This window comes from Nothobranchius furzeri, chromosome 16 (assembly GCF_043380555.1).
Source record: "Nothobranchius furzeri strain GRZ-AD chromosome 16, NfurGRZ-RIMD1, whole genome shotgun sequence".
In the NCBI taxonomy this organism is placed as follows: Eukaryota; Metazoa; Chordata; class Actinopteri; order Cyprinodontiformes; family Nothobranchiidae; genus Nothobranchius; species Nothobranchius furzeri.
In genome coordinates this window covers 23159087-23173752 of record NC_091756.1, presented here as the reverse complement: position 1 = coordinate 23173752, position 14666 = coordinate 23159087, and the positions used below count along the sequence as shown (strand labels likewise).

At 42.2% G+C, this 14666-nt stretch overlaps 1 protein-coding gene across 15 annotated transcripts in view; it reads left to right on the top strand.

The window, feature by feature from the left end:
* Nucleotides 1–14666, top strand: part of cacna1g (calcium channel, voltage-dependent, T type, alpha 1G subunit) — a 452092-nt gene that overhangs the window by 300113 nt on the left and 137313 nt on the right. For all 15 annotated transcript variants that reach the window (XM_054748980.2, XM_054748983.2, XM_054748979.2 and 12 more), the window contains 2 exons: nt 2542–2877; nt 3094–3273. In XM_054748980.2, coding sequence (XP_054604955.2) covers nt 2542–2877; nt 3094–3273 — 516 coding nt within the window. The remainder of the gene's footprint in view (nt 1–2541; nt 2878–3093; nt 3274–14666) is intronic.

Genomic DNA, 14666 nt, shown 5'->3' with positions numbered 1-14666 from the left:
AGAGTACATTGACTCCTGCAGATTGATGACCTCGCCAGGCTGAAGTCCACAATCCGAAGGCATGGGGGGGGGGTCTCAGCATCTGTCTGTATTCCTTCGTTGGGTTTTGTTGCTTGCCGCTCAAGGCTACCAGGGCGTCAGATTCAGATAACAAGAGTTTGTTTGGGTCAGGCTGAGATAATTTTCCTCTCTGCCTTCAGTCTTTAAACTGATCATTCCAGTCCTTCAGTGAAGCCAATTTTGGGTTTTTAAACCTGCCCATACCGCCCGGTGACTCTCTCCAAGATGACATCAATTTTGCGCACTAATACTGGTATTGCAGCTAGAACATTGTCCAGCTTACGATTCACCTCGAGTAACGTCCCAGTCTGGGAAGTCTCCACACAGACAGTGCTTTCCGTGGGTGCGGGTCACCCTCCAATCGCTCCCGTCTTCCCAAATTTCCAGAAAACCAGATATCCTCCCACTCCAATCAGGAGAAATCCAGTGATCATCAGGCCGAATATCCACACATATTCGATATCCTCAATGGACAGCTGGCTGAGGCATATGATCTTCCACTCCTTCCAGGAATCCAGCATATATCCCACCGAGTGTGTCCCCTGTGGACATGTGGGAGCCCCCTGCTCCATTCTCATTGTTGAAAAAATCGTATCGATCGCATTGAATGACCAGTTTATCAAATCCATGGTCAGTAAAAATAGAGTTTTTCAGAAGAAATGCAGAGAAGCGCTCTGTGGGCAGACAGGACAAAGAGCCTTGGGAAAAAAGATAAGGGAGCGAAAGTGAAAAACGTCTGTACTCCTCGAGTGCCAGAAGGAATAAAATAAATATATGTATGAAGGCTAAGTTTAATCCCTGTAGATCTCACATGATCGAAAGGCGGATTGGTGCTACTGGTCTGTAGTGGTGAAGAGAAAGCTGAGCCTCAAGGCAAAGCTCATGATTTGCTGGTCCATCTACGTTCCTACCCTTACCTATGGTCACGAGCTTTGGGCAGTGACCAAAAAAATGAGATTGCGGATACAAGCGGCGGGAATTAGTTTTCTGCGCAGGGAGTCTGGGCTCTCCCTCAGAGGTAGGGTGAGAAGCTCGGTCATCCGGGAGGGACTCAAAGTAGGCCTGCTGCTCCTCCACATTGGCAGGAGCCAATTGAGGTGGCTCGAGCATCTAGTTTCGGTGCCTCCTGGACGCCTCCCTGGTGAGGTTTTCCGGGCATTTCCAACCGAGAGAAGGCCTAAAGAAAGACCCAGGGCACGCTGGAGAGACTTTGTCTCACGGCTGGCCAGGGAATACCTTGGGATTCCCCTGGAGGAGCTGGCTCAAGTAGCTGGGGAGAACGAAGTCTGGGCCTTCCTGCTAAGGCCAGTGGCCCCACAACCTGACCCCGGATAAGGGACCAATAATGGATAGATGGAAGTTAATCCCTAAAACCTGTTTCCTCAGAATTTATGGAGAAGGCTTGTCTAGGTCCAGCAGCACTAAGACCACCACTTGTGTCAGCCACCAGAAAAGAATTTGTTCAGAAACATCAGCTCACAGGTGTATGCCAATCTGCAGCTTAGTGAAGAGAAGATTTATAGAGGATGGTCTGGTTTCACAAAGAGCAGCAAAAAATACACTTCTCTCTATGGAAACCCACCAGGGATAGACTGATGTTCTTCTCAACGTCGAGAGAGTGGACCACTGAGGATTGGAGGAAAGTCCTTTTTCTCTGATGGATTATCTTTCTGATTGTTTGGAGCTTTTTCAAAAAGAGTTGTCTGGGGAAGAAAAGGTCAGCACTCTGATCAGTCCTGTGTCCTGCCAACAGTAAAGCATTCTGAGACCATTTGTGTGCTTTTCAACTACAAGAATGGACTTTCACACTCAGTAGACTCAGAATAGGCTTGAATAAAGAAGGGTACTAAACATTCTCCTAGAGGAACTCCTTAACACCTTCAATCAACAAAAAATTGTTTGGTTATAAATAATGTCTTCTCCATAATGATGGAGCACTGGACTAGAAGGATAAAGAACTAATTGGCTTTTACATTTTTATCATACTTTGGTCCAGGTCCTGGAAAATTCACAGACTGTAATCCCATTGATAACTCATGCTGAATCTTTGAGAGGCAGGAGGAAAACCACAAACTACTAATTCTACAGCCAAACATCGGTGATAAATACCAGGCTGTCATCAATCAGGATCTGAACCAGCATTCCCTGATGAAGTGCAGAGGTCTAGAAAATAAATGACCTGTGCTGCTAATATGATCTATTCCGATAAACTCATTGCAGCTTTTAACCAAAAAAACCTGAAAACATGTGAATTCATATACTTGTAATTACACTCCAGGAAGGTTAGAAACATCTGGAAATAAGACCTCAACTTTGAAACTTTGTGAAAACCAGGAATTGAAGTAAATCTCTAAACTTTTCAGCATGGGTGTGATATAACCAGTACATAGGGTGTGAGAGAGCTAACTTTACCACAAATCTCTGCAAAAGTATTTTATTCTTTCCTGGTTTTGACTTTCTTTTGCCATCTTCCTTGTGCAGACCAGCACTCGCTCCTCCCCCCATCCCCCTTGGAGTTCTGGCAGTGGCCGGACCAGCCGTAGATCCAGCTGGAACAGCCTAGGTAGGGCACCGTCTTACAAACGTCAGAAACGGCAGTCTGGGGAGCGGCGCTCTCTCCTATCAGGTGAGGGTGACTCCAGCTCAAACGAGGAAGAAGGTGGTGGAGAGGAAGGGGATGGGCTGCTAGAGGGAGACAACACATCATTGCCCAGGACAAACTCCATGCCCCAGTCTCGGAGAGGGTCACGACACAGGAGGATGGAGTCTGTGGAGACTCGGAGCTCCTTGGATTTGCCCCCAGAAGCTTTGCTGCAGGTAGACCAGCTGTCAATTTATTTTGAGTAACCAAACATGGTCAGTTTGACATCTGAATCATCAGTATGCTACAGTAACATTGATGTCTGCCAAGTAGATAAAGGACATTTTTAACTACAACCCATTGTGAGCTAGGTTGTTGTAGGACTCATCTTGTCCTGCAATTAAAAAGATGTATCCCAAAATTTCTTACCCCTTTTTCCCCCACTTGCATAGGTGCCCTTCCCTTACCGCTCTGCCAGCATGCACAGCTCCAGACCCCCTTCTTTGGGCCACTTACGACCCCCAGAACACAGTGACTGTAACGGGAAGGGCTCTCCATCAGGTCTCACTCCAACAAACGTCTCCTTGGAGGAAAACACCGAAGACGAGAATGTGGAAGAGGAGGCCAACTTGGTCAGTCCATGTAAACACCTGAAATTATGTTTAGTCACAAAAAACGAACCTTTTATTAAATCCAGTGTAACCCCATAACATTAATCTAACACATTTTATAAGTGGCATGTGAAAAAGTGAGGCCATCTAATAATCTACTGCTTGTTGTAGCACCATCATCATCTTCTGTAAAACTATGAAATCAAATCAATAAGTGATTAAAATGCAGCAGTTTGTTGATACAGCATCAAATCAAACCCTCCCCCATCATGTGTACAGCTGTTGGGAGTAGTTTGTGCTGATGTGATGTGTACCGTTGTGGTGCTATGGCAGCTGAAATGCAGTTTTGTGATATATGCTGTTGTGTATAGAAAGGCCATTCACATGGGTCAAAGCAGTGTTGTTTTGGTTCACATAAGTGTATGATGTGTATGGTGTACTTAAGGCTTTCATGGTGTGTTCTTTTCACATTTATTGAGTTTGCATTGGGTTGAATTTTAAGACTTCACAGCATGTTGTAGTGCAGTTGTGTTACCAGTTGTGATACTGGTGTGTTTTGTTTTCACCCCTCACTTGTGTATCTGGGGTCCTTACAGTTGGGTAAAAAGGAGACCGCTGTTTAAGCTATTTTTTGAAGATGTGTTTGAAGGTTTTGAGGGCTGTAGTACACTAGCACTACACTAATAAGGGGAAACAGACTGGTTGAGGAGTCCAATATGAACGGTTCTGGTTAGAGAAGCAGGGAAATTAGAAGTTTTCTCAGCGAGTTTATTGAAGTTGAACTGGAACAGCAGGCTCATGTAACTGGAGAAAGATACGTGTGTAGATGTGAGACAAAGAGACTTCCATATGTTAAATAATACAACAAAATACCTAACTGACACACACTGCTAACTAAATATAAGTTTAAACCAACACTCATGTACCTGAAGGTATGTTAGCAGCTTAGCATGTGTGTCAAGACACTCATGTGGCTAGCTTTAGCATTAGTGGCTAGCAGCAATCATTAAACACTATTAAGATGCGCTAAAGAATAACAAATGCGGCTGATGAACTACCGAACATGTAAACATACTAATAAGCATGAATATAACATAAATATTCATCTTCATTACTTTTATATCCATCACACAGAACACACACAATGTTAAACCAGAAGTGTGTCCATCATAAAATAAGGCATGTATGGCAAGCCAAATGAGCATTTATTCTGATATCAGGATATCAGCCAGAATTGTCATGAACATGTAAGCCATTTCTGTCCACTAGTTAACTAGTTAGCCATGTTTGTGTCAACTAGTTATATAGTGACAGCCTAAATGTCAACTAGTTAACTAGTAAGGCCTAAATTCTCTCTAGTTAACTAGTTAAAATGTTTCATATCTTACTAGTTAACTAGTATTGCTCAGTGTGTTCACTAGTTAACTAGTGGACAGATCAATGTCCACTAGTTAACTAGTTAAAACACATTTAGTTTTTACTAGTCAACTAGTAAGGTACAAAAACTCGTACTAGCTGACTACTGAATGTAAAAATCCCACTTGTTAACTTTGCCCAATTTGGCCAGCCTCTTGAGCATTAATTCTGATATCTTGTCAACAGGTCAACTAGTTAACTAGTGAGGGTCAAACTGTACATGCTAGTTAACTAGTGAACACATTTTGACCTTCACTAGTTAACTAGTTGACACAAAAATGGCTCATTAGTTAACTAGTAAAGGCCAAAATGCATACCAGTCAGCTAGTTGAAGGTATTTGTGTCTCACTAGTTAACTAGTCAGGGTCAAAATGAGCCCACCAGTTAACTAGTGGGAGACGGAAATGTTCACTAGTTAACTAGTGAACACATTTTGGCTTCACTAGTTAACTAGGTGACACAAAATGGCTCACTAGTTAACTAGTAAAGGCCAAAATGCATACCAGTCAGCTAGTTGAAGGTTTTTGTGTCTCACTAGTTAACTAGTGATGGCCAAAATGTGCACACCAGTTAACTAGTGACAGAAGAAATGCCCACTAGTTGACTAGTGAACACATTTTGGCTTCCTAGTTAACTAGGTGACACAAAAATGGCTCACTAGTTAATTAGTAAGGGCTAAAATGCATACCAGTCAGCTATTTGCGGATTTGCTCACTAGTTAACTAGTGAGGTGCGGATTTGCTCACTAGTTAACTAGTGAGGTGCAGATTTGCTCACTAGTTAACTAGTGAGGTGCGGATTTGCTCACTAGTTAACTAGTGAGGTGCGGATTTGCTCACTAGTTAACTAGTGAGGTGCATATATGCTCACTAGTTAACTAGTGAGCATATCTGCACCTCACTAGTACCTCACTAGTTAACTAGTGAGCATATCTGCACCTCACTAGTTAACTAGTGAGGTGCAGATTTGCTCACTAGTTAACTAGTTGCATCTAAAAACACATACAAGCTGACCATTTTTGTCCACTAGTTAACTAGTGGAACAATTGAAATTTCACCAGTTTACATGTGTGGCAGTGCAGCAGCTCACTAGTTAACTAGTGCCTGAAACACAAATTATGCATATTCTAATGAGAAGGCGGGCAGAAGACTCCTGTTGGGTATAAGAATCCCACCCAGTCTAAAACGTATGTGCTGTGGCCTCACAATCTGATGGGTGTCCCTGAGCGCCAAGGCTTGCACTCATTAGTCATGGTTTGACACCTACTGGTTGGTCGTTGCGGCGGGTTCGAATCCCGCAGATGGCATTCCGCAATTGCTGTAACATTATTTATTTTCTCTTTGTGTTGTAATGTTCAAAGTTTTATTGTTTTACTGCTTTTATTCCCCCCTCCCAAATCAAGTAAAGCACCTCGTTTGGTGTCGTGTAAGGGAGATCAGTTGGCGAGTTCAAGTCCCATTGAGGAGAATTGGAATTTAGTGTGCCAGTAATTTTATTGTAGTTCATTTTTGTTTGGTATTGAAAGTTTGGTATTGAAAAAGGCTATATTAAAAATAATTATTGATATATATATATATATATATATATATATATATATATATATATATATATATATATCTCCATCCATCCATCCATCCATCTTCCCAAGAAATAGATCAAATGACACTGAGGGAAAAAACTGTGGTTATTTTGGAGAGGGTGCTGGCTGCAAAACCACAAAGGCGGAGCTGCACCCCGCCCATTCACGCAAACTCAGCCCAGCCCACTGACTTCCGTTTTTGTTTTCAACTTTATCGCAAACTGACCTGACCCACATGAATTACGGCTGTTACTAGTTTACAGTCGTTAATGCTATGTTCTATACTCCAATTAAACAAGATAAATATAACTTGCTACATGACAAAGACTGAATATATCTCGAAATGAAAAGGTTTCTTTTAGCGAATATCTGCCTACAGCTGGTCTAATAAAAGTGGTGTACAACAGCACTTCAGTCTATTGAACGGTCTCTGGTAGTCTAGTGGTAAAATCGTCTGAGTTGGTTTTTGCTTTCCCCTCAGCTGATGCTGGCTCGATTCTCAGTGGGGTCATCAGCAGTCTATTTAGCCACATTCAATTTGTTTATATTTTAGTTGTAATGTTTCTTTTCAGCAAAATATTTATGTCGCTAAAAGTTCTTTGAATTTGGTCGTTCCTAAACAGCATTTTAGTTGAAACTCTGCTCACAAATGGACTCACACTGGCTAAATAAACGAATAAATAAATAAATAAACACATTATATGTTAAACGGTATACCAGTAAATTGTTGTAAACATAGTACTGGCAAGTGTAGCTAGAAATGAAGAAAAGAGGTTGTAAACTACCTAAAACTTACACTACTGGGAGGCGAAACAGCATGTCAACCTGACTCCATAACCACTACACCACCACATCTGTTATAAATCAAGTGGCGTTACATGTAATTGTGCTGCCCAGTGTGTCTCTGAGATGGGATGTATGGTTTATTGGCGGTGTCTCAGTAGAAGTCATTTCAGAAATAATTTGTCAGAAAATTCACAGAATATCCAGATTTGAGAACCAAGACCAGACCCGCTTCGGGGGAGGAGACCAAATTGAAGCTGAGATGGGAGGAAAATGCATGAATGAGGCTAAAAATGGCTTTGGCGTGTTTCTTATGAGGAAATGACAATATAACATGATTAAAAGTTCCAAAAGTTAGATTTTTAATTATATGGAACCTTTACAAAAACTGTTCAATTAACTTCTCAACTCCGTCCTCAATCTCGCATTTTTTAGCTACAACACCCTCTTTGGTTCCAGAATGCTATCAAGTCTGACAACTGGAAGGAATTAGACTGACTCTAATGGAATGGGCGGGGCTGATTCTGGAATTGGCGGGGCTGACTCTGGTGCAGCTCCACCTTCTGGTGCAGCTCCGCCTTTGTGGTTCTGCAGCGAGCACCACTTGTTATTTTGAGCTAGTACCAGAAGACAGTGTAACCTTTTTTAGTTCTCTCCAGTCAAAACAAAACTTTAGACTTTTTTCTTTTTTAAATTTAACAGGGAACAGCAATCAATTGAACAGGGAACTGCAACCAGTAGTCACACAACAAAATAAAATCACACAAACAAAATAAAGTTACTCTCCTTTTTTCTTGGTGTCTGAAAAGGGCAGGGAAAACCATCAGACTCCAGTCACCCATCGAATGGACTCTTCACCCTCCTGCCCTCTGGGAAGCGCTACAGGAGCCTATGGACTAAGACTACCAGGTCCCGAAACAGTTTCTTCCCCACAGCTGTCAGACTCCTAAACTCTGCCTGCTGACATAACACCCCAAACCAGCAGCACCCTACATAAACTCTGTAGAAACAAGAAAGCCCCGCAAATCGATGCAGAGCGTCGCGGGATATGCCTGACTGGTCATATATATTACCTCTCATGACACTGACCTCTGACCCTATGAACTTGTGTATGTGATGAGTTTATTTACCTTTGATAGGGAGTTATGACCTCTGATTTTGTCAAAATCCTTCAACCCGTTCAGGAGATATTGCACACAAAAGCCAAATTTTCATATATACGGCCTCACACAACCTTGACCTTTGACCCTATGAGGTTGTGACCTGATCAGTTTATCTACCTTTGATAGGGAGCTATCACCTCTGATTTGGTCAAAATCATTCAACCCGTTCAGGCAATTTTTGATATATATATGACCTCACACAACCTTGACCTTTGACCCTATGACATTGTGTTCCTAATCAGTTCATGTACCCTTCATAGTAATAAAATACACAGGTGAGGGTCCGACTCTCTGGAGGACGCCATGTTGGATTTTATGTTTATTTAGCTGTATTTATGGTTTTGCTGGTGGTTTTTGACTCCTTTGAAAACTGTGCAACAACACTCTTCTTCTTCCTTTTCTCGTGTGTTATTTGGCGGATGGCACTCAACATAAAAAGATGCATTTCTCAAACAATTAATGTATTGGAGCGTGAACCAGAGTCATTAATCTCATATCCTAATTTGAGAGTTACAGCTAGAGTCCAGAGGGTTTTGTTGGCTTTATAAGCATTAGTTAGTAAGGTCCTCACTTGAACAAAAAATACAGCTTGTTTGCAGTGACTTTGGTATTTACTACCCCCTATTGCCAGAAATCTACACACTTTCCCTTTAAGCGCGTTGTCTCTTTAAGACTGGTCCTGGGTGACATTGGAGTTTACAGCGAGGCCGTAGAAATTCTCTGTCTGGATATTTATTGTGGAGATTAATGGACTAAAATGGGTTGCTGCACCGTGACTGTCTTCTCCTTTTTTTGGAGAGTAAAAACTATATTTTGGTTTTTAAAAGCTGCCGCTGCACCGTATTAAGAAATCATATTACTGGTTGGTTCGAAATGGGTTGAAATGTTCACATTTCTTCTTTGCTTTACATGCTGATCACTAAAGCGTGCTTTAATTAATATTGCGTTTTCGTAAAACGTAAGAGCAAACAAGGGGGATTTTAATTGACAAAAATAATAAAATCAGCACATTTCCAAGCCAACTGCGGTTAACATTGGCACGTCGGCTTGAAAAATATCTCCTTTTTGCCGTAAATAACACACATTTCATAGCTGTTGTGGGTTATGTATGTGTTCATCAGTGCTTGAGAACTGTAACTTTGGGGAGCGGGTCGTAATTGTGGGCTTTTAATGCGGTGCTGTCTGTGGCGAGGTGTTGGTAGGGTCTGATCGGAGCTGCAGCCAGAGCGTTTCTCCCGACCAGCAGCTGCTGGGAGCTGGTCCACGGTGAAGCAGCCCACGCAGCCGAACGAGGGCTTCCCGGCTAAGAGCTGACCGCAGCGGCCCCGACGACCGCGGGCCAGCGACCCGAGAAATAACATGGGGAGTCCTGCTGCTGCCTGCTGTTGTTTGTTTTCCGTAGTAAATACCTGAATATGCAGAGACTCAACAGGTCATTCAGTTGTGTGGTATCATTCAGATGATCAAATGAAATGTTGCAACATTAATATCAGTTTACCTGATCTTGATCAATAATCACATTGATGAATTGGTGCATGAATAACTACAGACCCTGCTTCCTGCAGCAGCTTTTTCTGCTCTAGATTTATGATCTGCTATTTGTATATTTCAACGAAAAAGACGGAAATGGCATTAATTATTTAGATTTATTTGTGGATTTTTTTGTCGATGTTAACCCTGTTGTGTCTCAGTTCATGAAGCTGTTTTCAATGTTTCCCGCGATGCGAGCAGCTGATTGTGCAGCAGATGGCCGCGGACATGATCAATTTCGAAGTGCTAGTTCTGGATCAAGAGAAAGCCTGCTGTGCTGTGCCGATGATTTTATTTTGCGAGGATGGATTGAGGAAGGGGGACACACATGCTTAAATATCGACTGTCGGCAATAATCAGATTCATACTCATAAAATACTTGTTTACATGTTTTGTGTGTGTGTGTGTATGTGTGTGTGTGTAACTCTGCCCACTAATCCGTTACGTATTTTGTTTCTTGTTGACATAAATACAAAAATTATGCAAAAGAAAAGAAGTGAAATAATGTACAAAACTAAAGTGTATGATCCAGTATCGAACCCGCGACCTTCACCATTGTAGGCGAACACGTTAGTCACTAGACCACCAGCACTAGGTGCTACATCTCCTCGCAAATTCATACCTTTAAAACACTATGGGTGCTGGCAGTCTTTACAGCAACGTATGTAAAATAGAGCCTTTTTTATTATTATAAACTTGTCGCTTCCGTACAAATGTGAAACAATATATCTGACGGAGATTTCTGCGGAGTTTCTGCACTTTCCTGTCAACAGAAACAGACATGCTGTCTGCCGCTGCCTTCCGCCTCCAGGCTTTTTCAGACTAATAACTGAAAACTAAAGACTGCACACGTTAACTGAACAAAGATTACAGCAATACACCACAACTTTCTCGCTACAAATATCGTCAAAACATATTTATGTGCTCAAACGATCTTAGTTTATCAAATTTTCTCTTAGAACAGCCTGAACAGAGTCTGCCATACTTTCTCTGTTTCTCAGTCCTACATGGACCAATCACATAGCTGTTCTGCATTTCTTCATTTGCATGTAAAGGCCGGATTTGCTCACTAGCTAACTAGTGAGCAGTACAGCGGTCGAACTAGTTAACATGTTACACAGAATGCCAGCCAAGTGTGTATTTATTCAAATTCCACAAATTTACTAGTTTTAGGGGCATTTTTCTGCAGCTAGTTAACTAGTGACAGTGTTTTGTGTTCACTACTTAACATGTAAGGCTCAGTTTGCCCTCTATAAGCTAGTGAGAAAAAATTATAATGCAGATATGCTCACTAGTTAAGTAGTGAGTGCTTCCTGTCCCATTACAAGTGAACTAGAAAGGCCAAATATGTCAACTAGTTAACTAGTGAAGGTAAATTTGTCACTAGTTAACTAGTAAGAACACATTTTTACATAACAAGTAAACTAGATTGCTCCAAAAACAGCAACTAGTGTGCGTCTTGTGCGCACTAGTTAACTAGTGAGCATATCTGCACCTCACTAGTTAACTAGTGAGCATATCTGCACCTGACTAGTTAACTAGTGAGCAAATCCGCACCTCACTAGTTAACTAGTGAGCAAATCCGCACCTCACTAGTTAACTAGTGAGCAAATCCGCACCTCACTAGTTAACTAGTGAGCAAATCCGCACTTCACTAGTTAACTAGTGAGCAAATCCGCGCCTCACTAGTTAGCTAGTAAGCAAATCCGCACTTCACTAGTTAACTAGTGAGCATATCTGTGCCTCACTAGTTAACTAGTGAGCAAATCCGCACCCTACTAGTTAACTAGTTGGCGTTTTGGGGCCCACTAGTTAACTAGTGAGCATATCTGCACTTTACAAGTTAACTAGTGATGCTTTTTTGCACCTTACTAGTTAACTAGTGGGTGCTTTAGGGCACACTAGTTAACTAGTGAGCAAATCTGCACCTCACTAGTTAACTAGTGAGCAAATCCGCACATCACTAGTTAACTAGTGAGCATATCTGTGCCTCACTAGTTAACTAGTGAGCAAATCCACACCCTACTAGTTAACATGTTGACATTTTGGGGCCCACTAGTTAACTAGTGAGCATATCTGCACTTTACAAGTTAACTAGTGATGCTTTTTTGCACCTTACTAGTTAACTAGTGGGCGCTTTAGGGCGCACTAGTTAACTAGTGAGCAAATCTGCACCTCACTAGTTAACTAGTGAGCATATCCGCACCTTACTAGTTAACTTGTGGGCGATTTGGGGCCCACCAGTGAACTAGTGACACTTATTTTGCACCTCACTAGTTAACTAGTGGACATTTGTACCCTCTCTAGTTAACTAGTGAGCAGTTCTGCCTTCACAAGTTTACATGTAAGTGTCACACTGAAGCCACTACTAGTTCACTAGCTGAGGTTCCTCTGGCCAGCATGTTAACTTGTGTGCCGCATGCAAATGTTTGGGGTGGGATTTTACGAAATTCCGCACTGTGATTGGTTGTCATATTTTATTTTGACACAGGGAGCCAATAGAGAGTCTTAATTTGAGAAATTCTCCGCCTCCTAATTAGAATTCTGCGCAACTAGCTAGCTAGTGTGAATGTAGACTTGAACTAGTTTACTAGTATACATTTATGTCCTCACTAGTTAACTAGTTTGGACAATGGATGCATCAACTAGGTAACTAGTGAGCCTGCTGCCATCAACTAGCTAGCTAGTGAGCCATTAATGGTTCACTAGTTAACTAGTGGCACTGACCTACTCCAACTAGTTAACTAGTTAGGAGTTAAGCCTTCACTAGTTAACTAGTGTGCACATTTTGGCCATCAATAGTTAACTAGTGAGACACAAAAAACCTTCAACTAGCTGACTGGTATGCACTTTGGCCTGTACTAGTTAACTAGTGAGCCATTTATGTGATGACTAGTTAACTAGTGAAGCCAAAATGTGTTCACTAGTTAACTAGTGCACATTTATGTCTACCACAAGTTAACTAGTGTGCACATTTTGGCCATCACTAGTTAACTAGTGAGACACAAAAACCTTCAACTAGCTGACTGGTATGCATTTTGGTCTTTACTAGTTAACTAGTGAGCCATTTATGTGTCAACTAGTTAACTAGTGAAGCCAAAATATGTTCACTAGTTAACTAGTGCGATTTATGTCTACCACAAGTTAACTAGTGTGCACATTTTGACCCTCACTAGTTAACTAGTGAGACAAATACCTTCAAGTAGCTGACTGCTATGCATTTCTGCTTTTACTAGTTAACTAGTGAGCAGTTTTTGTGTCAACTAGTTAACTACTGAAGCCTAAATGTGTTCACTAGTTAACTAGTGCGCATTTCTGCTGTCACTAGTTAACTAGTGGGCACATTTTCACCCTCGATATTTAACTAGTTGACACAAACATGTCTAACTAGTTAACTAGTGGACAGAAATGGCTTACATGTTCATGACAATTCTGGCTGATATCCTGATATCAGAATAAATGCTCATTTGGCTTGCCATAGGCACGACTTGAAACACGGACCAAACATTAGTTCTGTCCGGCATATTATTAGTTCAGACACATCCGCCCCCAATTGTCTGTTAAGAGAATTGTCCATCCCTAGAAAGACTGTTTGAGGCAACATCACCTCCCTCCTAGAGTTGAGGAAGAGGAATCAGTCTGACAACAGGACGGGTGTAGGGTTTCCCCTTTACCTGCACCACAGCTGAACGTACTCTACCATCTGTGGTAGGGAAGACCTCTGAAACAATACCCACAGGCCTGGACGATTGTGGGAATTGTGGATCCATAATGAGGACAACCTCGCCAACAGTAAGCTCCCTTCCGTCGATCTTCCACTTCTGACATTCTTGCAGACATGGAAGGTACTGTCGGATGAATGACGACCAGAAGTTGTCAGCCAGCAGCGGGCTCTTCCTTCACCGACGTTTCCAGAGTAGGTCTTTGCTGTTGTACAGGGCTTGTGGTAGTGACAAATCTCTGTGACTCATTAGCAACACGTTAGGGGTTATAGGGTCGAGATCTGCTACAACTGCAGAGATGAACCCCAAAGGTTTTGAGTTCAGAATTCCTTCCACCTCAGTGAGCAGGATCTGCAGCACAGACTCTGGAACAAGCTGATCTCGTAGTTCTTGATGGACCTAATTTCTCTCCCTGGTCCCTCCAAAGTGATGAGCAGCAGGAGAATTGAACTGGAACCGAATCTTCTGCTCAGCCAGCTGCTCCTGCAGCTGAGGACTCTTAGACTCAAAGGCTTCTTGTAGGTCATGAAAACCACCAGTACAAATGGTGTCGTTGTTGCGTAGGACCTCAAATGACTTTCTGGCGATAAACCTGTGTCAGGGCAACACTCAGAACTGATGTTAAAGGCTCTTATTCTGAAGGATTGAAGGAAGTTGTCTGAGTGACACTGATGTCTTGATGGTATTGCTGTGGTAAAGCCTTCAGCGCTGCCGCTGTTAATTGTTCCATACAGAACAACAAAACCAGCACCATCAATGAAGAACCCAGAACATACTAGCAGTGTAGTACCCAAAAACATCATGTAGACGATTTTTGGTCCTATTTCAAAACCAAATATTAAAACAATGTTACACTTTTTAGGCAAATACAGGCTCATAATAACAAATCAAATCAAATCACTTTTATTGTCACGTCACATGTGCAGGTAGACCTTGGCTGCTCTGCTGTTCCATCACAAGAGAGAGGGATGTCCAGGAGGGGGAGGACCTAACCTTACCTGGATGTCCTATGTCTTATATATTCTGGAAGTTGTGCAAATGCAGGGATGGGAGTAGATATTCTGCTGGGGTGGGGCTGGGTTGTGCCCTCAGACTCCGTGAGGCTCTGTGATGCTGCTGCTTTGGGCCCTGGCAAGATGGTCTGGGGTTTCCATGCCCTGGGTGGTATTTTGGCAAAGGAAGTGCTTATTGGGGCCAGTGGGGGAGCTGGCTCCCTGGAGG